This window comes from Rutilus rutilus (genome assembly GCF_951802725.1).
Source record: "Rutilus rutilus genome assembly, chromosome: 7".
In the NCBI taxonomy this organism is placed as follows: Eukaryota; Metazoa; Chordata; class Actinopteri; order Cypriniformes; family Leuciscidae; genus Rutilus; species Rutilus rutilus.
Window position 1 is genome coordinate 41,694,005 of NC_140221.1, and position 27,075 is coordinate 41,721,079.

At 38.0% G+C, this 27,075-nt stretch overlaps 1 protein-coding gene across 1 annotated transcript in view; it reads left to right on the forward strand.

The window, feature by feature from the left end:
- nos1 (nitric oxide synthase 1 (neuronal)) overlaps window positions 1-27,075 on the forward strand; it is a gene marked incomplete at its 3' end in the record, with an annotated part of 62,417 nt that overhangs the window by 27,692 nt on the left and 7,650 nt on the right. The window contains exons 8-23 of the mRNA XM_084415056.1: window positions 1,716-1,857; window positions 2,289-2,428; window positions 4,080-4,254; window positions 4,999-5,100; window positions 6,862-7,056; window positions 8,161-8,246; window positions 9,270-9,414; window positions 12,358-12,462; window positions 12,732-12,790; window positions 13,014-13,130; window positions 14,109-14,283; window positions 15,478-15,616; window positions 16,097-16,175; window positions 16,699-16,892; window positions 19,755-19,924; window positions 21,037-21,247. Coding sequence (XP_084271182.1) covers window positions 1,716-1,857; window positions 2,289-2,428; window positions 4,080-4,254; window positions 4,999-5,100; window positions 6,862-7,056; window positions 8,161-8,246; window positions 9,270-9,414; window positions 12,358-12,462; window positions 12,732-12,790; window positions 13,014-13,130; window positions 14,109-14,283; window positions 15,478-15,616; window positions 16,097-16,175; window positions 16,699-16,892; window positions 19,755-19,924; window positions 21,037-21,247 — 2,234 coding nt within the window. The remainder of the gene's footprint in view (window positions 1-1,715; window positions 1,858-2,288; window positions 2,429-4,079; window positions 4,255-4,998; window positions 5,101-6,861; window positions 7,057-8,160; window positions 8,247-9,269; window positions 9,415-12,357; window positions 12,463-12,731; window positions 12,791-13,013; window positions 13,131-14,108; window positions 14,284-15,477; window positions 15,617-16,096; window positions 16,176-16,698; window positions 16,893-19,754; window positions 19,925-21,036; window positions 21,248-27,075) is intronic.

The following is a 27,075-nucleotide window of genomic DNA, read 5'->3' on the forward strand; positions in this document are numbered from 1 at the left end:
CACCTGCCACAGCATTGCCGAGCGCTGGCACCGCTGCCACGTTACAAAGCTAATCATACACGACACTTACTATCTGTTCTGTTTAATTAGCGTCAGTCTAACAGAATGATTAGAGCCTGGGAGAGTGAGAGAGAGGGGCGAGGAAAAGGGAAAATTAAAACAAGAAGAGAGGAAACGCTGTTATACAGGCAAAAGCCCCCCCACGCTTGCTTCTTACATCATCAAGACCTGCCAGAATGAACGTCAGAGGTCTCCTACACTCTTTTTCTGCACATAAACAAATCAAGGCACATTTCTCTGTTAGCAAGAAAAGCTTCTCTGTGCTTTTGCAAACAGGCTGGTGACCCAAATTTCCTCCAGAGTCGTATTTCGAGAGTGATGGAACTTGTTATTTAGATTAGTTGGACTGACACTTTGCGCTCTTAGCATACTGTTGAAGTCAGTAAACAAGGAAAGGCACCTCAACACTGTTGGAGCCCCAAAGTGACGTCAATGCCATGTATTTTCAGCAGTGAAGCACGTTTCTTTTTGCTTATGAAACAGATTGGGTAGTTTGATTTCAAAAGCACTTAAAATGATAAACTCTACTATATAATTACTATTATCAGGATGGTAATGCTAAATAATTAGCTTTACCCTGCTGAAAGAAAACACTGCTAAGATTAGCAAACCAGTCAAGGTTGTTTTTCAGCAGGGTAAAGCTGATTTATACATTATCCTGCTAATATAGCTAACTAAATAGTACAGTTAAATGTTTTGGTCTTAGTCTTTAGGATGGTCTTCCAGCCTGGCAAAGCTTTTTTTGCTGGGTTGTCAGCTAGTTTCCTTAACTCTGTTAGCTAGGAAACTAGCTTGCAAACCAGATTTTTGTTTTTCAGTTTGTCTTTCAGTTCAGTATTTATTAGCGTTCCTGTTTATCTCAATGGCAGCATTTTGATGGATTTATTTTTAAATGTCCACCCTAACAAAAATTAATTATCAATATATTTTCCAGAAAAGAATTACTGTAAAATTCTTCGTTGTGAAGTGCTTATGACCTCAAAGCTAACAGCAGTATAGAGCTATTTAAAGTTGGATATGTAGTACATCCAATGTTGTCCGCATACATACAGTATACTCATGTAAAGCTATATTTACTATATAGCAAATCTCGTCTGCATGATTTGTTTCTACTGTCACAAAATTATTATCGCACGCCTTTTTATTTAAAGTTGAATATATAAACATATCCAACTTTACCCACATGAAACTCTTCCGGTTCTACTCGCCTAAACCCCATCTGGGTCACGGCACCAATTAAACCCCTCAGGTTCAACTTGCCCTGCTCCGAGCAGGATTCAAACCAGCGTTTCTGGCATGGGAGCTAACAAGGACACTTAAGACTGCATCCTCTAGTGTCTGTCACTAGTGCACCTCTTGAGATCAGGGGAGTGAGGTTTACCCAAACAGCTCTTACTAGCTTGCCTCCGTTACACACATACATACAAACATTACAAATTTACCCTCATATATACATAGGCACATTGTAAACTATATTAACGCCCAGCTTTAATCTGCTAAATGCAACTATAAGGCATTAAGATGTTATAAACTTTGACATATCTGTAAATACATTTTAATGGAGTCTGTAAAACTGCCTGAATTAGAGAATTAGAGCTGTAAATCCACCAGAGGGATCTCAGCATTACCCCAATGCTCTTGTCTCTGATGTGTAGATCGGCGATTACCATCTTCCCCCAGAGGACAGACGTGAATCATGACTTCCGGGTGTGGAACAACCAGTTGATCCGGTACGCAGGCTACAAGCAGCCTGATGGATCAATTCTCGGAGATCCAGCTTCCGTGGAGCTTACAGAGGTGAGATGGGAAGCTATTCTGCAGTAGCTTTGATTGTCACAGGCATCACAAAAGCATCCTACTGACAAATTGATTGAAGCATGTTACCAGTACAAACAAGAATAAAGAGTCAAACTGATTCATACAAGACTGTTTTTGTGGCATCATGGGTATTTCTTATCATTATTGGGATTTATTAAATGTATTATTTATTTATTATTAATTGTGTTTGAGTTGTTTTAGGGCAGTGCCATATGTATTTTCTAGTATTTAGTAAATGTATTTACTGTTTTCTAGCTGAGCTAAATAAATTATCAGCTGGTGCAATATGGTCTACCCACCAAAGACCACAGTTAACAGTTTTAAACTTGAATTTTACAGCAGGAATTCGTCTTGTTACTCTGTTAGATGGTCCTATAGAAGTTCTATTCTTTTTTGTTTTTGACTTGCAGATCTGTATACAGCAAGGATGGAAAGCTCCAAAAAGCCGGTTTGATGTTTTGCCCCTTCTTCTCCAAGCCAACGGGAATGATCCTGAGCTTTTTGAGATTCCTGATGATCTTGTACTTGAGGTTCCCATCTTACATCCAAAGTAAGAAGAACCAATCATATTGTAGAGTTTTTTGGGGGGGGGGGGGTCAGTCTGTTTGATGATCATCAAACACGTGTAAGAACATTGTTGTGTAGGAACACTGTTGAATCACTTCAGTGCTTAAAATGCTTTGCACCTAAAATGTCCATCAACCCAGAATATGATAATGCGTCATACAGTACATACCAAAGGGAAATCACAAATCAGAGAGGCTGTAATGTGCAGAGCTTCAGGATGCATAGCAACAGAGACCTCAAGCTGGGAGAGTGCCTCTTATGCACGTACATTCAGGAACGTGGGCTAATTTGGCATAAAACTTGCCCTTTTTCCAGATTCTGCCTCAGTTTGATAGTTTAATAGTTTAATAATGTCAGTTTGACACTGATGTGGGTCAGAGATGGTCAGATACTTGGTGCTTTGTATGACATAGGTCTAGATCTCATAAGTCATGCAAATGAAGTTAAACTTGTCATCAAACACTTAAAAATAAAAGTTCTTTATTGGCATTTATGGTTCAATGAAGAACATTTAACATCCATGGAACCTTTTCATTGTGGAAAAAAGGTTCTTAATAGAATTTTCTTCACACTAAGAGAAAGATGGTTCTTTTAAGAACTGATCACTGAAAGGTTCTTCAGGGAATCAAAAAATGGTTTTAAGGCATTGCTGAAAAAAAAAAAAAACTTTTAGAACCTTTAAAAAGTGGTAAAAGTGGATAAATGCAATTAAATTGAAAAATTATGAACAATATCAATAAAATAAGTAATTACAAGTCAGCTACATGTTCTAGTGACTAAGTAAAACAAAACGTTCTCTTCTGCCCACTTGCGAATGTGAAATAAACCACTAGACTTTTCTAGCGCAAGTTAAAATGACCATGTCAGCAACACATATTGTGATTAGGCCATTCTTTAGGAGTAAACCTTGAATTATGTGTTGAAGTTCAGTTAAAATATGCTTGTTTTATACCCACAATGTTCCTGTGATTTAAAATGTGTGGGAGGTTTTTATATGCGAGCAATTTTGACATTATAAAGTCAAATGCACACAAATCAAACCTGAGGAAATCTGAAGCACTGGTAGAAATACTACCATTACGAGACAGTTAGAACTTTTCAGCACTCAAAGTTCGCATTAATATGATGCCATTGTTGACAGTTTTCCCCAAAATGCTCATAGGAATTGACCAGCCAAACAAACGGAGCCTCTAAATGGAGGAGATGCATTTGCATATGGTTTTGTTTGCGGGAACATTGCTGGTATTATGCTGTGACAATAATGGACTCGATCACTGCAATATTTAACGCAATAATTGTGTGAATACTTCTGGGTAGATCAGCCATTCTGCTTTTATAACAGACAGGTGAAATTTGCCTTTTAGCACAACACCTGAGACACCTGCAGGTGCTGGTTTAGAGATAATGACAGTTTTGGCGGTGCTTACTATGTTTTTGCATTTGCTTACAGAGAAATTATGATCAACTCTAAGTGGTATACTCTCCAAGCTTAATGGTGTACATCTGCATATGCCAAGATATTCTGCTGACTGCATAATCTTATGCAAATAAACCCCAAGAACCTTTCGCTGCATGTAACTTTTCTCTCTGTGCTGGGTTTAATATTGTCCACCCTCCTATCTGTGTCTGTCTAGGTTTGAATGGTTTAAGGAGCTGAATCTAAAGTGGTACGGCCTTCCTGCCGTGTCAAGCATGCTGTTAGAGGTCGGAGGACTGGAGTTCACCGCCTGCCCCTTCAGCGGCTGGTACATGGGGACCGAGATCGGTGTCAGAGACTTCTGCGACAGCTCTCGATACAACATACTTGAGGTACCCTAACCAGACAGCCATAAAGCACCTCTGCACCACTGAGAATGTCTAAAAAAATCACACTTTCGAACCCAAACTGCATTACATTTGTGCATTAACATGCATATGAATTAGATATTGTACCCCAGCAGGTTTGTGTTTTATCATTCATTATAATGGCTCAAGTTAATTATATGGTATATTACACATTGTTTATCCTTTTTTGAATTGCTCTCTGTAATTTAAGCCGATTTTAATTAACAAACATGCTACTTTCATTCATAAAGTTTTTATACTCATTCAGTTTTACAATCTCTCCTCCACATTTCCATTGTATTATGAAATACTTTCTAAAAGACAATGAGCCAATACCATACCAACTGTTTACCACATATAAAAATAAATACTCAAATATAATTCTAATCATATAAAAAAAAAAGAACATCTTTAATCATTCACTCAATTTCATGCTATTCCACACCTGAAAATCAATGATTTTATATTTGTCTCCGAAACTAATTTAATTTTTTTTTAAGAATCAGCCTTCAGATCAAAAGGTTTTTAAGATCATGAGCAATACATATTCATGTCAAGTGTGTCCAAAGTTTTGACTGGAAATGTATTTTTAGAGAGTCTTGCTGGTCGCGCCAGATCTTCCATATCTATTGATCACGAGTGGCAGTTCTATTAACCTCGGTTCAGATCCAGAGAGAATACAGTATGAATAGTCTCCCTGTACATTATGATTAATTCCCTCCATTTCAGGAAGTAGCTACAATGATGGGGCTGGACACGAGGAAGACTTCATCCCTGTGGAAGGACCAGGCGCTGGTGGAGATCAACATCGCAGTCCTTTATAGCTTCCAGGTAGGATGAACACACATGGATGGATGAATCTCATGAAAACATGTCAGAATCATATTTAAAATCATAAAGCCTATTTTAGGATCATTTAGAGTTTGGACAATGTGACTTTCTTGATGTACTAAAACAACTAAATCTGAAACTGAAATAAAAAATGAATAAAAATTAAATGGACACCTTTTTAAAAAAAAAATTAAAATGTCAAAAATACACATCAAAATTACTATGAAAAATTATAATAGAAAAATTTAAAATGATAAAAAATATGAATATAACTAGTATCTCAATATTTCAATGATACTAAATAAACACACACACACATACATATACACCTATACGTATCTCTCTACAGTTTATAGTTTAAAAAATAAATAAAATCAGTATAATTTAAAAGCAGTGCAGGAAATACTACCGCAGTTTTACTTTGTAAAAACATGTCATCTATATAAAACGTCACAACGTTAAAAAAGCCCCTAAAGATAGACTTCATCGTCTTTATACAAAATATCATTTCTAATTATTTTTTTTTCTTTTGATTTTGTTGTCAAACCCAACCCAGACATGTTTTTGACAGGCTGTGTGAGGTTCACCCACTTATAATCTTACACTCATTCTTATTTTCAGTCACGTTTATTTATATTTGCCAGTATCACATTTTTTCAGTCTATCTCTTTACACAGCTTCCCCAAGAGGCTAAAAGCAAATCCCTGCGTTCACATTTATACAGCATTCATAGAGACTCGTGCGAGCAGACAAAACATTAACCGGCTTTCACAAATCAAAAGGCTGAATCCCTTCTGTTCTATTTATTGGAGTTAAGCACCTTGGACATTTAACTGAAAGCTCCTGTGACTGAAGGAGCATGTTTATTGATGTTTATTACACACCCCCTGCAGTTTGTTTACCCACAAGTCCTTATTCCTTGCTAAAAAGGCTTTTACTGTACGGTGTAAACGCTGATAAACTAATTAGACGTTAGTAAGTAGCCGTGTTCGGTTTCTTATCTTTCATAATTGCGGATGAAGTCAAAACAATGACAGATAACAATTAAATCTACTTGGAAAACTAGAATCGCTGCAGTACAAGCCAATCTGAGGATTTAATAGCCGGTTGTATTGACTTGCGTCAACATGCTGCATTGAGCATTACAAGCTATCTAAAACGCATTTGAAAAAAATTATGGGCATTATTACTGTTCGTACTGCATAATCTTTGGATTGGGCAATATTACGGACATTTCCTTTGTCAAGCTTTGGCATTTTATTGCATTTTACTTCATGATTCTATTACCGAACATCTGATAATTGTATATTATAGTAAAAGACAAAATGCTTTTAAAAACGGGTACTTTAGAATACAAAGTAAACCCAAAAACTAACATGTACCTCTTTTTTTTTTTCATTATTTTCTTCATTTAAGAATCAGTTTTTACATTGTTGGTCAGCATTATGTTGTGTTTTTGCATGAGATTAGATTATCAGCTTAAACAGAAATACCATACTGGTTGATTCAAGTCAAGTCACCTTTATTTACATAGCACTTTATACAATACAGATTGTTTCAAAGCAGCTTTGCATTTGATAGACATGAAAATAATGATCAATAATACGAACAAGATTTCAAAAGTATAAAAAGACAATAGTGCCATTATTCAGCTGAGGTTTCATAAGCTGAATTTAACCTTAGTTTTAGCCTTTTCAGAGCAGTTTTTTCCCCCAGCCAGGATGTAAGCAGCCTCGCTCTTTCCAATTTTTCCTTTTATAGATTTCAAAGGTTACCATAGTAGACCATCACTCGGCCACTGAGTCCTTCATGAAGCACATGGAGAATGAGTACAGAGTGAGGGGAGGCTGCCCGGGTGACTGGGTTTGGATAGTGCCACCCATGTCAGGCAGCATTACACCTGTTTTTCATCAGGAAATGCTCAACTATCGCCTAACGCCTTCCTTTGAGTACCAGGTGAGTCTTTTGTCCAGTTGAAGTTGAAGCAATATTTTGTATTTTGATTGACTGTTTGTAAAATCATACATAACATAAGCATTAAATTGCCCCTATTTCAGATATTACCTTTCATGTAGTGAGTAATATAGATATTTGTGAATGTAAAATGTCTGCAAAAGAAAGAACTGTCTGACACGAGTCATCAGTATTTCTAGTCTTACTTCGTGCTCGAACCTATGTAGATTTGTAACATATTTGCATAATGCCAGCCTATGGTTTTCATTGGCTGCCCGTGAACAACGTCTGCTTTGACCCTCAAACACTGTAGTTGTAGCTGAGGCCTGGACGAGTTTGCTTTGTGTTGTCAACATGCAAAAGCAAATCCACTTTGCGTGCACTGACTCAGGCTCGAATTGATACGGTAAAGCCGACGTTTAAATCAAAAGTTTATGATTCTTACACATTCTGTTCATCAAGATAATCTTCACAAATGAACACAACTTTTATGAATTTTAAAGCCTAAATGCAATCGGCAGATGTAAAAAGCTTATGTTATGCTATAAACAAACTACACTACTGTCACATGACTTTAACGTCACGACCACTAAGCTTCCGACAAATATTTCAATCTTTGTTTAAAATCGACATCTTGGAAAGTTTGAGTTAGAATAGTTTGCAAGACTGCGAGTATAAACCCAATAAGGCTGTAATAGTGGACTAGTGAGTAGATGAGTTTACCTGTTCGGCGTGATGATGTTTAATGTCTCGCAAACCTCTGTCCCATTTAGCCACTTGTTTCCAAGATACATGAAAGCTTAAAAAAAACATGAGAGGGGTATTACTGATGTATTTTATGTCATGGAATAGATGTGAAAATATCTTGAGTTTGTGTGAACCACAGACCTTAGTCAGCCATTTAACCAAAAACCCATTAAAAATAACCCACTGATGATTGAAACCAGACATTGAAAAATACGAACTTGTTTCCCGGGTTTTATGATTCTTTTCTTTTACAATCACTTGATCACAATTAGCCTGTTGTGCTCATAATTGAAAAGAGCTCTGCTTCTCTCTCTGTCTCTCTCTCTCTCTCTCTGTGTGTCTCTGTCTCTCTCTGTCCAGCCTGACCCATGGAACACTCACGTGTGGAAAGGAGTGAATGGAACACCCACAAAGAAAAGAGCGATTGGATTCAAGAAACTTGCCAAGTGAGTGGGTGAAGAGCTCAAGACCTACGCACAATTTGTTTTTGTCTTGAGCGCAAAGTGTACGTTGAGTTAAACGCGTATGATGCTTCCGAGGTCGGCCATCTGCAGCGCTCCAAACCTTTGCCAACCTTTTGTTGTATGTTTTACCCATGGCTCGGGAATTTCAGCAAGTGTTTGTGTTAATGGCTTTTTAAGAGTGCTTTCCAGTGTGTTTTCCTCACAATAATGCTGGAATGGCTGAGAATTATGTGAGTTTAACTCACTGAATCACACTCAGGTGTAATCAGGTTTCCTTCAGCGTTCAGCCTCTGTGCTATTACAGTAATTGCCCGCAGGATATAAGTAGCTACGTTTATGTGATTGTGTGGTCTCGGAAATGAGGGGAAAGGGTCTGTCAGTGTGTTAAACTCTCGCTAAGAGATAATATTCAGGAATTGCGGTGCACATTGTCACAATTCATCCATGCTGACATTATAACCCGTAACCCAGGAAAAAGACACGGAATATTCTGGAATGTTATTGATTTGACTACATTGACACTATCGAATGAGAACAAAACTAACTCTAACCCTACCTGAATTGAGCTAGAGAATAACACTATTTCCTTATGCAGAGCTTATTTTTCATAATTGATGAATTTTGCAACACGGACACTGTTTGGAACTGAATTGAAGCAACATTGAACTTACTCAAGCTGAATAACATCGCTATTGTCTTCTGTAGAGCTGCTTATAGCCGAAATGAACTTGTTTCATAATTAATTAACTTTACAAAATTATTGAACTGAACTGAATCAACCCTGACTTGAGTTGAATAATGACACTATTGTCTTTTTAGAACTGGTTTACATCAGAATTAAAATTTCTCATATCTGATTAAGTTTGCATCATTGATTCTGTTATTTTCTTGTTTACTACTGTGAAGCTGCTTTGAAATAATGTATATTGCATAAAGCGCTATACACAGCAATGACATATTGAAATTGACATATCTGCGACTGACATGTTTGTGTGCGACTTGCAGGGCTGTGAAATTCTCCGCCAAACTCATGGGGCAGGCCATGGCCAAGAGAGTCAAAGCCACCATCTTGTTCGCCACAGAAACTGGGAAATCGCAGGACTATGCAAAAACGCTCTGTGAGATTTTCAAGCACGCGTTTGATGCCAAGGTAAGAATGACACTGCACATAATACAGGGTGGGCCATTTATATGGATACACCGTAATAACATGGGAATGGTTGGTGATATTAAAGTCCTGTTTGTGGCACATTAGTATATGTGATGGTCACCACCCATCTTGAGGAGTTTGCCCCCTCACATATACTAATGTGCCACAAACAGGACTTTAATATCACCAACCATTCCCATGTTATTACGGTGTATCCATATAAATGGCCCACCCTGTAGATTGACATCTGTGCGTGATTCTTAAAACCCTTCCCATTTATTTATTTATTTATTTATTTATTTATATTTATATAGCGCCTTTAAGCAAGACGCTGAACAATTTTTAAACTAAGCAGTACATTGAAAAGAAAAGGCTGAAGGAAGAAGGTACGTTTATTGGGCAAGGGTGAGTAAGTACGGTGGTGCTACAGTGAGAACAGAGGCTATGGCAGGGTTGGGCAAGCAGAGTCCTGACCGGGATTTAGGGGCTAGGATACGCAGTGGGATGGCCTAGGGTGAAAAGATGAGTTTTAAAGGGATACTCCACTTTTTTTGGAAATAGGCTCATTTTACAACTCCCCCAGAGTTAAACAGTTGAGTTTTACCGTTTTCGAATCCATTCAGCCGAACTCCGGGTCTGGAGGTACCACTTTTAGCATAGCTTAGCATAGATCATTGAATCGGACAGGACCATTAGCATCTCTCTCAAAAAAATGACCAAAGAGTTTTGATATTTTTCCTATTTAAAACTTGACTCTTCTGTAGTTACATCGTGTTCTTAGACCGACGGAAAATGAAAAGTTGCGATTTTCTAGGCTGATATGGCTAGGAACTATATTCCTGCGTAATAATTTTGGAATAATTTCCAAAAAAAGTGGAATATCCCTTTAAGGGAGGAGCGAAAACTGCGTAGTGTAGGGGACTGTTTTATATGGAGTGGGAGTTTATTCCAGTGAAGGGGAGCCAGAAGGCTCATCCAAGATCAATGCCTCTAGTGGATTTGCACGTAAACATTGATGTAAACAAAACGACAAAGAATATTGACACAAGACATGTATATCCGCATATCCCCTTAGTTTCACAACCAAAATCTCTCTTCTGATTCGAGGCTACAGATTGCAGAGTGAGAGAGCCATTTTCACACCAAAGCGTGCTATGCGAGAGCTTACGCAAATGTCTTTTGCTTACAATTTCTTTTGCTCCAGTGCCATAAAATGTCAAGAATCATTGCACCCAGGCATTGATCTGTAGGTAAAGTTAAGATCACGTTACACTCCAAGCTATGTGACATCTAAAACAAGCATATTGAGTCCAAGTGTTTAGCCTTGGGATAGCATTTAAATGCAAAGTTATTTTTATAATCTAGCAGAATAATCAATCTTGTTCATGTGCGCTTGTTATTACGTGATTTACATGCAGATGACGCAGACATACGGCTCCTCTCTCTTTCTGCATGTCCTGAAGGCGTTTGCCCTGCCACACGCACTGATGCGTCGACTCTGTTAATTGTATCATGGCGCATTAGCTGCTCGTTAGGCGCCGTACGAACTGTTCATTACCGCTACACCCCTTTTGGCGGTACGTCAGGATCAAGAGATAACGTGCCTCCCATTCTTGATGCACATTGTGTGATTTTTCACACTCGAAAACTTTGCCTAAAATCTCTCCGAACGCTGATCTAATAGCCAAACTTTTGCTCTTGGCTTACAAATGAGACAGAAAAACCAATCACATCAAAATGGTCATGTCTAGTGGAGGAAGCATTATGTATGTTCTCACAAACAGTACTAGTAACTAGATTACATGATTGCTGACAACCCTGACTCTCCCCAATGTAATTTCAGTAGCACTTTTTAATTGTTAGCTCATGTTAAATAATGCAGTTAAATACAAAAGTGTGACCTTTGTAAAGTGTTACTGTAATGTCTTCTCTCCTCTCTCTTATGTCTGTAATGAAAAGTAGCATAAAACACAACAATAGTACTAATACAACTATTTAGATGGATTTTGAGTTTACTGAGGTCATGAAATCATGTACACCACCAGTCAAAAGTTTTGGATCGGTAAGATTTGTAATGTTCTCAAAATAAGTCTCTTCTGCTCACAAAGGCTGTATGCATTTGATAAAAAAAAAATTTAAAAACCAGTAACTGTGAAATATTATTCCGATGTAAAATATTGCTATTTTCTACATGAATATATAGTAAAGTGTAATTTATTCCTGTGATCAAAGCTGAATTTTCAGTATCATTACTCAAGTCTTCAGTGTCACATGATCCTGAAGATATCATTCTAATATGATTTGATGCTCAAGAAACATTTCTCATTATTATCAGTGTTGAAAACAGTTATTTACATTTTTATTCAGGATTCTTTGATGAATAGAAAGCTTTTGTAACATTAAACACTACCGTTCAAAAGTTTGGGGTCAGTAAGAATTTTAATTTAATTTTTTGTGGGAAATAAATAAAATAAATCAATACTTCATCAAGGATGAATTAAATTGATCAAAAAGTGACAGTAAAGACGTTTATAATGTTACAAAAGATTAGATTTCAAATAAATACTGTTCTTTTGAACTTTCTATTCATCAGAGAATCACTGCATTTTCTTTTTTTTTCAGCATTGATACTAATAATGATTTTTTTTTTTTTTTGCATCAAATTTGATTTCTGAAGGATCATGTGACACTGAAGACTGGAGTAATGATGCTGAAAATTCAGCTTTGATCACAGGAATAAATTACATTTTAAATGATATTAAAATAGAAAACAGTTATTTTAAATTGTCACTATATTTAACAATAATACTGTGTTTTGTATTTATAATCAATTCAATGCAGCCTTGGTGAGCAGAAGAGACTTCTTTAAAAAACTTTTGACTGGTAGTGTACATACAGCAGCATTGTGTGATGTGTATAATGCGGTGTTATATGATCCTGTAGGTGACGTCCATGGATGAATATGACACAGTCGACTTGGAACACGAGACCCTTGTGTTAGTGGTGACAAGCACGTTCGGCAATGGAGACCCTCCTGAAAATGGAGAGGTGAGTTATTAAAGCACAAGTTTGCTTTAATGCGCTAGTGTTTCACTGAGCACATCAAACATTTTCTTCTGCTTTGAATCAAATTGTCAACACTTCACAACACAACAGAATGTGCTCATCATGATGATAAAGGACTTCACACATACACTGTACAATGGAGAACCTGCAGTATGCTGGCAGGTCCTGGTTGAATTTGTGATTGTGAACATGCGTGGGAAGGGCCAGTAACTTCTCTCCTGTTTCTCTTTCTCCCCATTTCCGCGCTACAGAAATTTGGTGCGGCTCTGATGGAGATGAGACATCCCACCACCAGCGTAGAGGACAGAAAGTGAGTGTGTGTTTGTGTGCGAGTGTTTTTCTTCTCATCGTCCCACTAATCTGCTTTCCCATAATTAATCATTTTTCAGTGTTTCAGTTCACACACCTACACAAAGTCTAACATATATGCACCAGACATACACATTTACGCATAACATGCATTTCTTCTCTATACAATCAAACCATTCACATAAATGCACAAAGAAATCTCTCTTTCTCTCTCTCTCTCTCAGGACGTACAAAGTGCGTTTTAACAGCGTTTCTTCATATTCCGATACCCGCAAATCCTCCAGCGACGAACCTGAAACCAAAGCCAACTTTGAGAGCACTGGACCACTTGCTAATGTCAGGTACTGTGGTGCCTGTATGTGAATTTGTGTAGATGTGTATACTTTGGAAAAACCTTTAGGCCTGGTTTCACAGACAGGGCTTAGATTAAGCCAGGATTAGGCCTTAGTTAAATTACGACATTTACTTAAATGCTAATAGCTTTTATAAATGTGCCCCCCCCCAAAAAAAAAATTCTGCTTTGCATCTTGAGACAAAACAATGGCACTGACATATTTTAAGATTTGTTTAAGCTTTTTAGGACATTAGATGAAGTAAGTAAGTAAGTAAGTAAGTAGTAAAATAATTTTTGCATTAAAAAGCCTAATTAAGCACTATTACATTCTCATTACTGAAATGTAAAAAACAATTCTATATTTTTAAATTGTATTTAACTATTTACTGATCATGAGTGCATTTATTTATTTATTTTTAATGCAAAACATTTTTATTTATTTATTAAAAATTTTGCATTGTGGTATCTAACGCATAATATCTAACATGTATATCCTAATAATTTGTATATATTTTTATATATATATATATATATATATATACTTTTTTGTGCCTATATATCTCTATCTCCAACTTTGTGGTGACATTGTCCTATTATGTATGTGTGTGCGTTTCTTCTGGTGTCTGTAACTTAATTTAAATTCATCAGTTTCTTCAAAACTAAAATAAAAAAAAGCATAAAAGAAATTTAGTTTTGAAAAGAAATTCCATCCTAAAGCAATCAAAAGAAATTTCACACTTTTTGCTTGTCTTTGCATGTGTGTGCACATGCTTGCGTAACTTAACATCCACTCTAGCCTTGAATTTTCATAGTTTCAGGATCAAAGCTCACAGCCTTTGGCCTGATGTCCACAACCATCCCACTCTTATAATACACTTGGTTTTGTATATATGGCGTATCTTTTTGTGTGTGTGTGTGTGTGTTATTGTTGTTGTTTGTGTTCTTGTGCTTCAAGTGTTTTCAACACTCCGTTTCTCCCGTACAGATTCTCTGTGTTTGGCCTTGGCTCTCGGGCATACCCACACTTCTGTGCGTTTGCCCACGCAGTGGACACGCTGTTCGAAGAGCTTGGTGGGGAACGAATTATGCGCATGGGAGAGGGAGACGAACTCTGCGGCCAAGAGGAATCCTTCAGAACATGGGCCAAGAAGGTCTTCAAGGTATTGCCCTAAGCAACTGTGGGCTGCAGTCACTACCTGAAATGTATCGTTTGTTTTTGTTTATTAATGCTTTTGACAAAAAAAATTAACCACACTGAAGAATGCGATACATTTTGGGTTGTTCCTCACACAAAGCTGTTGTAAGTTATTATTTAACAACTGCAAATGTATGACATTCTGCACAAGTAGTATAGACTACTTTTATGGTGCTTTTTGGGGGCTTAACAATCAATGATTGTTTATTTGAAGAAGAAAACATAATCATAATTTGGTTCAGTATACATTTTTGTAACAAAAGTAAATAATGGTAAATATATTCATTTTTTACTTAACCATATAAAGGCTACTGGATCATATTTAATACGCAAATTCCTAAGGCCTCTAAATGATTAACATGATCAGCTTTTATTAAAAACCTGTTTACTTGCATACCTTCTGCCCTCTGATTGATAGATGCTCTTTTAAGTCGTCACTTTCATTTCTATAGCGCTTTATACAATACAGATTGTTTCAAAGCAACTTTACAGTGATAAACAGGAAAATTACGCATTTTGCCTGTTGTTCAGATGAAGTTGATTCGGTTCTGTTGTAAAGATCATCAATTATTAGTTCTCTTTTCATCTATTAAGCAGTTCTGCAAAAATAAAAGCTCAGTTCATACAACAGCTTTAGTACATTTAGATCAATAATATTGTTGAATATTAAGTTTTAGAATGAACTTTTAGTTAGAAAGACCTTTTAGCATAAACTATAAAGTATTCATTCTACTTTTTGGCTGTATAAATATCCACAACTGCACTAAATTGAATATTTTTGCTTGGTTTGGGCTTCTGAATAAAATTGAGGTGTTTTTTTTCCTTAGAAGCAAACTCCATATTCTCCTATATCATACTATATGAACCATAAATAAAATGATGCATCAAATATGATACTCCACAAAAAACACACATGCAAACTTTGTTTTATGGAACTTGAAATGGACCTTTTTTTTTTTAATGTCAGGCTTTACAGGGTTAATTTAATTTAGATTTAGTTTTTTATATTATTATTATTATTTTGACATTTTTAAGCCTAAAAAAAAGATTTACAGTGTATATTTCTTGCACTGCACTTGTACATATGGTTTAGCTCAAGATACATTATAAAAAGTTGCCAAGAATTAGTTTTGATCCTTTTTTATCCTTTTTGTCCCAGGCGGCATGTGACGTTTTCTGTGTCGGCGACGATGTTAATATCGAGAAAGCGAACGATTCATTGAATTGTAACGATCGCAGCTGGAAGAAAAGCAAGTTCCGGATGACATACACGGTGGAGGCACCGACACTAACGCAAGGTACGTTGCTGCTCTGGTACCTTCCATTTATTAAGGGATGACTCATTTCAGAAAGCCAATAAGCTTTTATCAAATTAAATGATACTTAAAGTCTTCCCCTGTGAATGGCAAAGCTCTTTTTATTTGCCTCAAAATTTATGACCCATGCCAACTGACTCTTGAAGGGACTGCCATTTTAGTGGCTCATTAGCTTGATACGGATTATCTCAGCGCCGTGTTAGCATTACCCAGAGGATTGTAAACACTTCCTTATTCAATTGATGAAAGTGTAAACAATGCATTTAGGGCTTCCATCTGATTTCCTGTCACAGACTTTTTTTACTATTGCATCTAAAGTCCTCTAAATGATCTTTAAATGGGAGGCTCGGCTCCATCATTAGTTTTATAGCAAATCAAGTTGTTGGGCCACTAAATGATTTAGATTTTTGATTTCACGCAGCAAGTTTTTAACTGTTGATTGGTTTTTGTATCCACTCTCAGCGCTTTACAGCATCCATAAGAAGAAAGTTTACGGGGCCAAATTTCTGCTGAGACAGAACCTACAAAGTGCCAGATCGAAGTATGTTTTTGCTAATATTCTGTCCATTTTTTTTTATTTCTCAGAATTACATTGTCATGAAAGTCTTTCACATTACCCTTGACTGAGTTTTGCCTTAAAAAATTGGTTGCCAATCCTTCCTCAGCAATTGTTGCCATCTGCATTTTCTGAGAAGCTTTTGCTCTTTTCAGTTATATAAATCTATCGAGGATTGGTGTATTTGGATAGGTTTAAACTGAGTTTTTCAAAAGAATATTATTAAATGCTACTGCTATGTTGTTGCAATTGTTTATTAAACCCTAAAAAAGAAAAAACACATTTCCTTCTAGGCCTTGAGATTTCCCTCTGTTTCCTTGAAAGTTGTTCAATCATGTAAAATGTAACAAAAATGGCAGATAAAATGCTTTGCAATTTCACTTCATTTCAGCCTATTCATGCAAAAGCTTCACGAATTGCTTTGTGTATGAATATATCTTTTATAATCTCTTATTGTAATACGAAACAGTTGTAGTCATTATTTGTTTTCCCACTTCCTGTCTATCAGCCGATCGACTATATTTGTGCGTCTTGATGCCAACAACCACGAGAACCTGAAATACTTGCCTGGTGACCATTTAGGCGTTTACCCCGGAAACAACGAAGATCTAGTTACAACTCTTATCGAAAAACTGGAAGATGCACCACCTGTCAATCAAATTGTGAAAGTGGAGTTCTTAGAGGAAAGAAACACAGCATTGGGTAACTATGAAATGCATGCAAATATGTTTTTTCTTGTCATAATAAAAACATGCAAATATCTGACACTAAACCAAAATGTTAAGAAATCATATTAAATTTCTAGAATAACAGTCTAGCTTCAAAGCATTTTAACTTACCAAAATAACTTGTCTTTCAAACTTCTGCTTTGGTATCTAATGGAAAATGACAGAATCTACATAAAAAAATGATCTGAAATTACCATACAAGTCTGCCAGCCCCCCAATCAAACATTTTTTCCCTTTGAACACAGAGGAAAGGCTTTCTCTTTCTCTGCCGAATAGTGTGTTCTGGTGTTCATGATGACTCAAGGATCAGGGTAACCTGGTCCATAGTGCTGATCATGTCACATTTACTGTAGAGTGAGCTAGCTTTCAATCATATCACTTACAATAACATTTATATCCATCAGGATACCATACTTGAAACAGATCCTGTAGTATATTCTGAGGGTCTATAAATTATACAATTCACTCCTCGAAATGACATCATTTACAGTACACTTGCATTCACAAACTCATGCTTAATCTGACAATGTGTAAAGTGTGCATGCATAGTTAAAAATGACAACGTGGTTTTGCTTTAACTTTACTGGCATTATGATGGCTTATTCAATTAATAAATTGAACAATACATTTCATGTAAATGCAATTCTCTTGCATTGTTAGGTTTTTATAATAAGCTGATCCTTGGTAGTTATCAGTGCAGTGTGCGTGTAAACACTCTCTGTAACATTTGCATACTGAATTGCAGTTGTCGGAAATTATTAATCAATTGTAAAACATCATTTAGATACCACATGACAACTTAATATCTACATATAACGTTAAAGAATGAATGCAGGATTTATTTGCTTTGTATTCATTATAATCTAATATGACAGATCTTTAGAATAGATAGACAATCTTGGGATTAACTTACCCACTGGGAAAGATTTTGATGCTGGCACGCTATTCTTTGATTCCGTTGCAAATCTGACTGAATCAAAAACATTTTTGATGCCAAATGATGTGCTTTCAATCACATATCTATTAGGGTTTCATCTCTTGTGCTAGAGGCGCTGTCCTATTTCCCCATTTGAGCCGTTTCATTCTGTTTGTTCTCTTTTGTTGAAGTTTTTCCTCATCATAAGGTTATTTATCTTGTCTCTGTGCATGAGAAAACTTTTTAGAAAGATTATTTTACCGTTGTCTTGCATTGAAACTACACACCTGGGCCAAAAAAAAAAAAAAATGAGACAAGCCAAAAATGGTCTTAACCATTTTAATCAAATATCACTGGGCAGGAATTGCACAAATACTGTAGATAAAGTAACTTTAACTGTAGCACAGAATAGCCTTCCCCAACTTATAGACAGCTTTTTACTGTTTTTCCACTCAATGTCAATGGCTTCAAACAGTTCATATGAGTTTAATGTGAGACCAAATATTCACAGTAGGGTTTAGATCTGGACTCTGACCAGCCAAAACATGAGCCTGGTGGACTTTTTCTCAAGCCACTTCTTGGTGGTCTCTGCAGTTTGGGCAGGAGCATTGATTTATTGAAAACAAACCAACATTTGATCATTCTTCTTTAGTTATGAAACTCAGGTTTCATTGTGATTCATCACTCAACACACAACTTCCCATAGTCTGCCAAAAACTTAATTCTGTGTTTGATGTCAATGGCTTTTTAAGTAATGCATTTGCTTAAAATTTCCTGACTAATAATTTGTGGTTAAGACAATTAAAAGCTTAATGTTTAGCCATTTTTAGCTTGGCCAATTTTTTATTTCTTTATTTTTTGTTGCCCCATGTATTTGCTTTTCATCTTCATACTGTCCCTATTAATAGGGCTTTGAAGTACAGTAATATGCATAAACAGAGCAAATGTTTTTTGATAGTTTTTTAAGAAAAATCGCTCTGGATGCTTAAGGCACAAAAACATGGAAATGAAAGGATCCCCCCTTTTTTAAGGTGTTAAAGGGATACCATATAGGACCTTATTATCAGTGTCTTTTAAAAGGGTTAGCTCAAGTGAGATTTCTCATCCTTCCTTGTTGAGAAATATGTCAGGATGACTGATAACTGGCCAGTGACCTTTACAGAGGGAATATGAGGTTGCTGTAACTCTTTCCTCTTGATCTGACAATCATTACAGATGTGGTCTCATTGAAGCCTGCATTGTGCACAAAAGAGTTATTTTATCAAAAGTAGGTGCGTTGGACACATTATTCACTTACAAATGAAAACTCTGCCATCATTTACTCATCCAAATGTCCTTCTAACCCCATATGACGTTCTTTCTTCTATGGAATACAAATGGAAAAGGCTTTAGGTCTCAAAAAATGATTAAAAAAAGCACCATGAAAGAAGTCCAAATTACCTGTACGCGATATTCAAAGTCCTCTGAAGGAATATAATAGTTTAATAATTTGCATTTGTGAATATCTGAATGTCACATTAAGTTAGTCGTCAGTGAGACCACAGAAGGCGGCAAGGTTTACAGCAAATAAAGACTTAAATTGTAGTGTTTTCCTCACACAAACCTTTAATATGAGTCAAATACAGTGCACACGTCATACTTTTATTGCGCTTTTTTTGTCATTTTTGGAGCTTGATATCAATGCATGTTGCCTTCATATTGTTACTGTATGGAGAAAGTCATTCAGGTTTGGAACAACATGGGAGTGCATGGGTAAATAATGACAGAATATTCGTTTTTGGGTGAACTATGCGTTTAAGTATTGCAGTACTCAGTGTGAAGTATCTGCTGCTAGTCTAAACCACTGCCTAAATCAGGATAAAAAAAAAACGTGGTCATATCTGCATTCTTAACCAATCTGAACCTCTTCATCTTCTGCAGGTGTGATAAGCAACTGGACGGATGAGAGTCGTATTCCACCCTGTACCATCTATCAGGCTTTCAAATACTTCCTGGACATAACCACCCCTCCTAGTCCTCAATTATTGCAACAGTTTGCTCCTCTAGTGACTAATGAGAAACAGAGAAAGAGACTAGAGGTGCTCAGCAAGGTAAGAAAACACGCTCGTGCGCTTCTCTATCATGCAAGACATTTATTTGCATCAATACTAAAGCTCAGTAATGATCTAAAACCCATTTTCATACATCTTTTCCATATTAGACAAAAGGCGTCACGTCTCCACATGTGTCCCTGCCTTTTCCGCCTCAAATCGGCAGTAATTTTCTCAGTTTGATAACTTATTACCTCTGAAAATCAACCCCCTCCTCCCCACTTCCTTTTTTCCTTGCTCTCTCACACATGCCTCTCAGTGCCGACACGAAAACAAGGAAATATTTCTCTTTCATTGCTTCCCACTGAAACAATTTTTCGATATGTTGCTAAAAATGGCTGCTTAGTTAGTGAGTCATCCATTCTGGTTCAAATGAGTGAACCAGAGGAGAAAGACAAAAGGGTTCACGTCAATGAGGATGGCAACTCCTCACAGTGTCTCTCTGCTTGATTAAAATAAACATACACAATTTACTTCTGTGTATTTTAATCATTTATTTGGAATATGCTAGCGAAGGTTTGGGGTTGGTAAGATTTATGAATGGTTTTGAGAAAGTCTCTTATACTCACCAAGCTGCATTTTATTTGATCAGAAATACAGTAAAAATATGTAATATTGTGAAATATTATAAGGAATTAAATTAACTGCTTTTCTATTTTAATATCTTTTAAAATTTAATTTACTAATGTGATGGCAAAGCTTTTCAGCATCGTTGCTCCAGTCAATAAGGCAATAATGGTTTGTATGAACTAAGTTTTTGGTCCCTTTTTTTTTGTAGCTTGACAGCTCTAGTAAAAAAGTATCACATACTGTAGATTAGGAGTGATATGATGTTGAATACATTGTGTCAGAACTCTCTCTTTCATCTGAAAATCTGAGATCTGAAAAAGCCCTTTCTGGCTCTGTTTTACACTCACATGACTAACACTTTTAGGCAAATTACAGCGTTGACACTTTTTGTTTTTTTTACTCGCTTCTTGCTGTCAGTTCACGGCTTGCAGAATGTTTTGAACGTTTGCCATTCGCTGCCACTCATCCAGAGCTCATGTGCCAAACCAGAGCTACTGAGAACATCATGTTGATGTCATGTGCTTCATTCTGTGTCTCCTCAGGGTTTGCAGGAGTATGAGGAGTGGAAGTGGTCCAATAACCCCACCATAGTGGAGGTGTTGGAGGAGTTCCCGTCCCTCCAGATCCCCTCCACCCTTCTCTTGACCCAGCTACCCCTCCTACAGCCACGGTACTACTCCATCAGCTCCTCTCCAGACCTCCATCCAGGAGAGATCCACCTCACTGTGGCAGTGGTGTCCTATCGGCCCAAAGGTAAACAAAAAATGGGAAAAAAGCTTTTTCATAGCCCAGGAAACTTAATTGAGTGCCTAATTGACCCTTCGCTAAGCCACGCCCGAAAACCGCCACAGGCCAATCGTGGCTTAGCAACCGTAACTAGGCGCGGGAGGTCTGGCAAGCTTTCGAGCGGGGGAAAACATGCCGAAGCGTTGTGCGCATGGATTGTGCAAATCTGATACCAGGTATCCTAAAAGTTTGGACGGGGTGGTGGATTTTGTTCCCTTCCCGAAACCTAAAACCCAAGGGGAGAAATGCCGTGCGTCATCTTCATTTATATAGCGCTTTTAACAATGTAGATTGTTCCAAAGCAGCTTTACATTGATAATAGGAAATTAAAAGTAAAGTGTTTTGGCTTTATAGCAGCTCTAGAATAAAGTTATTGTCCAGCTCGTGGATCAAGCAGTGTGATTAAAGGCAAGACGGAGGCTCACTGACATAACTTAACGTTACTTAAAAATATATTTCAGCATTTTGTTAATCGACGGCCAAACTAGTACCCCAATCCGATCGCGACTCTCCCGGTGTTAGTTCTAGTATAAGTAAAAGGTAGTTAGTAAAAGGAGGGAACATCAGGGGATTTGCCGGAGATCTCCAAGGAAAAGGTTGGTATGCAAACTTAATCAGTTCATAACAGTAACGTTAGTCACTTATGTGACCCACGACGTGTGAGCAGTAACCTGGCGCGCTAAAAATATAAGCGGGAGAATGTTATCATTGCAAAGTGGTCAGGCTAATGTCTTGTGTTTATTCCACAATACTTATGGATAAGCTGTTTGATTTATAAATATTAGAATATTTTCAAATTTCACTTACCCTGCTGTGCATAAACATAGCTGTGTGTTTCCTATTTGAATGGTCAGCATATGAGTCGGCTGCTGCTTGCGCTGGGACCTAACGTTAACGTTATAGGCTTTAGCTTCAATTTTGATGAAATTATTCTCTAATCATTTGCATATTATGTTGTGGATATATCCCTCAAATGCATACTGCAGTCCCTTTTGTCTTGCTCTCTCAGATTTTCACCTGTTCGCCAAAAATGACTAATTATCTCCTTGGGAATGTCTGACACCGGTGCATACATACTGTAATAGACGTGCCAGGCGCAAAAGCTTGGCAGGCGTAGCAACAGTAACTAAGGAGGGCGGGGCTTAGCGAAGGGTCAATTGTGTTCATTTAAGTTTCAGCTTCATATCAGCACTGTAAAAAAAATGCTTTTGGAAAAAATAGTAAAAATGCTACAGTAAAAACCTGTTAATTGGTTAGCTGTAAGTTACCTTGCCATATATGGTGAAAATATGTAATGCAATCAGTGTTGGGGGTAATGCATTACAAGTAACAGGAGTTACATGATCAGATTACTTTTTCAAGTAACGAGTAAAGTAACACATTACTTTTAAATTTTCAAATAAATAATGCAAGTTACTTTGTTTTCCCATGTTGTCCCCATGTTGAGAGAAATCAGCAGTAAGTGCAGAGGCGTTGTGTGCGCTGTGCGAACATGATGGTTATTGTAGTTCTAGACTAAATGTGAGCAGGCATTTATATCTCACTGGCACAAAAACAGATTCAGTATTTCTCAAAATGAATAAAAACAGTGAAATGCAAACTCAGAATTTTACGCAAACCTGCAATAATTAAATGTTAAATGAAACGTATACTTTATGCATTTAATCTCACTTGATTAACCTGTCTTTGTTGCTGACATTCAGTGATCCAATTAAACCAGACTGATAAGCAAAATTGACTTGGATAAACATCAAATTTTTTATTGCTAAATTAAGAGTGTTGTTCTTCTTCTCCTGCATCCTATTCTTATGCAATCCAGAATGGCAGCACTGCTGAAAGGTTTGTTTTGAGCTGCGCCCTCTACTGTTCAGGCGTGAATTTGCATTTCCTTCAGCCTGAGCTTATTCATTTCACCTTTAGTGTAAAAGGGCCTTTACATTAGGGTGACCACCATCAAACAAACCAAATGTGGGACGATTACGAAGTTTGTGTGAGACAATGTGGGACATGTTACCAACACTAAAACATAACCCAAACTGTTATATAATGTCTATCTAACTTAATAAAAACATTTGCATTCTGCTTTTCAGCTGATAAAAATACTTTGTTCTTTAGTCCCTTCCAGAAAACACCATTACATCACAATAAATGTCTTTATTTTACATGTCATTTAAATTCAACATCACTGAGGCCAAAGGCAGCAGGCATCATGCAGATAACTAGTTTTGAAACAGTTCTGACCAAGTCCAACTAAAATCCAACAGAATAAATAATGAAAAAATTTAAATATAAAGCAACACGAAATTAGTTAATTGACAGTCTTATATATTAAGAATATATTAAACCAAAAAGTTCATATTTTTTAGAAAGGATGTGAATTAAAACAACCACGGCAGACACGACAGGGAACACATGGAACGAATCACCGCTCCACATTTTGACTGACAGCCATCACAACCTACTAGTGACCGTGTTTACTCCTTTCTTTTCAACCATTGGATAGGATTTAAAAAACAGCTGTTGTATTTGTACTTCTGTTAAATATATGTGGAAAAACTACGCCGCAAAAATAATAAATAAAATGCTTTCTTAAAAAAGGCAAAAGAACGCATGCACGTTTTCTTAATATGATAATTAAAAACCAACAGACTGATGAAAATGTGGGACATTTTCTCAATATGCGACGTGCGGGACAAGGGGTGAAAATGCTGTGCGGTACAACGCAAAGCGGGACGGGTGGTCACCCTACTTTACATTTTTAATATAAAAAAACAAGCAGCTCAGCCCATCCCAGGTGAGAAAAAGTAACACAATAGTAATGTAATGTGATACTTTGCATAAAACGTACTCGGTTACTAACGTAACCTCGGTTCTCTCTAGAAGAGGGAACGAGTACTGCGTAAGATATCTTACGCTCGGGGAAAATCCTTTTCCGCGAGATATTGAAGCCAAAAATTATCCTTAATTTTGTAATAATGCAAAACGCGTTGCAGCAGCAATGCAGACATAGGCGAGACAGCTTGCGCGCCTATTGGCTGCTCTGCGGCAACTGCAGCAGCCTATCGAGCGAGGCCTGGCGTGACGTCAGACCCAATCAGGGCACTTCGCGCCCGCTGCGTCACGTCCCGCCGAAATGGGCGTGGTCTAGGCCTATAAATATCGCTCGCAGGCAGCTATTATCTGGTTTTTCATCATCGAAGCAACCAGAGCGTGTGCATGCACGGCAAGATACGCAGTACTCGTTCCCTCTTCTAGAGAGAACCGAGGTTACGTTAGTAACCGAGTACGTTCTCTTACGAGAGGTCTCTCGTACTGCGTAAGATATCTTACGCTAGGGGACCCAATGTAAAACGCCGTGCATGCTGAGATCTGACACCAAAGACCCAAGGGCGAAAGCCCGGGGTACATATAGTGCACAATCACTCAGTGAACTCACAGGGAGTCCGGGAAGAAGGAGGGGTGCAGCCTCACTTTTCCACATAAAGTAGCGTCGATGGGACGCGAATTTCATCATACAGACAGGGCGGGGTACGGCCTGAACTGATGGGGAAAAATGTGGGTCTTACACAGTTTGCCCAGCTTTATACTGTCGAACGCTGAGCTGTGCTCAGCAAACGCAGCATTCTGAGCTGAACGCATCAGGTCAGATAATACTGGTAGTTTAGACCGACAGCAGCCTGGCCTGCAGGGCGGGAACCTCTAGGTTATAAAACCTTATAAATGTAGACGGGGAGGCCCAGCCTGCCGCCATACAAATATCTTGCAAGGCAATCCCACTTGACCAGGCCCACGAAGAGGCCATGCCTCTCGTGGAGTGCGCTCTGACACCCAAGGGGCACTGCATGCCCTTGGAGGCGTATGCCAGCGCTATAGCATCAACTATCCATCTGGATAGGCTCTGTTTCGACGCGGCTAGTCCCTTAGAACGTCCGCTAAACGAAACAAAGAGCTGTTCCGTCTGTCTGAAAACAGACGAGCGAGACACATAAGCTCGTAATGCCCTGACTGGGCAAAGGAGGCTCGCGTCTCTTTCCTCATCAGGGACCGGCAGGGCTGACAGAGAGATAATCTGCGCCCTAAACGGTGTGTTGAGGGATTTTGGAACATAACCGTGCTTAGGTTTGAGTATAACTTTTGAGTCATTGGGCCCAAACTCCATGCACGCCGCGCTCACAGAGAGCGCGTGCAGATCCCCTATGCGCTTCACTGAAGCGAGAGCCAGCAAAAACACCGTTTTGAAAGACAGGTGTTTCAAATCGATTGACTGTAAAGGCTCAAATGGCGCACCTTTCATGGCTTCCAGAACCGTAGAAAGGTCCCATACGGGGACTGAGGGAGGTCTGGGAGGATTCAGTCTCTTAGCTCCTCTAAGGAAGCGGATGACTAAATCGTTCCTTCCTATTGACTGACCAAGCGTTGTTTCTGAGAACGCTGCTATAGCCGCCACATAAACTTTGAGCGTGGAGGGGGCCCTGCCCCCATCCAACAGCTCTTGTAGGAAGGAAAGCACCTCCGTCACATCACAGTTTGTGGGTGACACACCACGGGCTGTGCACCAGCCCGAAAACACTGACCATTTCGAAGAATAGAGTCGTCTTGTAGACGGAGCTCTAGCCTGCGTGATCGTGTTTAATACTCCTTTAGGGAGTCCAACATGTACCCGTTGATGGCCCAGACATGAAGGGACCATAGTTCCGGGTGAGGATGCCAGATCGAGCCGCGGGCCTGTGAGAGGAGATCTCTCCTCACTGGTACTGGCCACGGGGCAGTACTTGCTAACTGCATCACGGCTGGAAACCAAGGTTGGTTTTTCCAGAACGGTGCTACCAGCAGTACTGAGCATCCTTCTTCCCTGATCCGTTCTATCACCTGAGGCAGGAGAGAGACGGGGGGAAAAGCATAGAGCGGGCGGCGGGGCCACACATGGGCCAGCGCGCTCCTGCTCTTGGAGAAAAATTCTTGACAGTGAGCGTTTTCTTGAGACGCAAACAGGTCCACTTCCGCTCTGCCGAATTTCTTCCACAGCAGTTGGACTGTCTGTGGGTGTAGAGTAGGGATGGGCGATATGGCCTAAAAAATGTATCACGATAATTTCAGGTATTTATTGCGATAACGATACACATGACGATAAATTATTTTCTTCTGTAAAATATCAGATTATGTTATGTTTAAGTTGTGTTGTGTTTTGTTTAGGCTAATTCCATTTTTCTTTATTTAAATTTCCTTTTTTATTCTTTATTAAAATTTCGTTTTTCTTTATTTAAATTTCTTTTTTTTCTTTATTTAAATTTCCTTTTTTTCTTTATTTATATTTAGTTTTTCTTTATTTAAAATTTGTTTTTCTTTATTTAAATTTCGTTTTTTTCTTTATTTAAATTTCGTTTTTTTCTTTATTTAAATTTCGTTTTTTTTATTTAAATTTCGTTTTTATTTATTTAAATTTCGTTTATTTATTTATTTAAGTTTAGTTTTTATTTATTTAAATCTACCCTTTACTGTGTCAGTAATTTGTTAGTCAGAAAAATATTAGACTACATTTTTAAAAGTATTGCTTAAGTTAACAGACCTGTGTGTGTGTGTGTGTGTGTGTGTGTGTGTGTTTTATATCACTAGTGCAGGGTCCGTTCTCGGAGCATATAAGCCCTGCTCGCGTGAGGTGGGCAGCAGACACACTCGGTCTCTCTCGCGCGCAGACACACTCGGTCTCTCTCGGGCACTTTCGCTCGCGCGCGCAGACACACTCGGTCTCTCTCGCGCACTGTCGCTCGCTCGCGCAGTTCGTTTCGCTTTTGTCC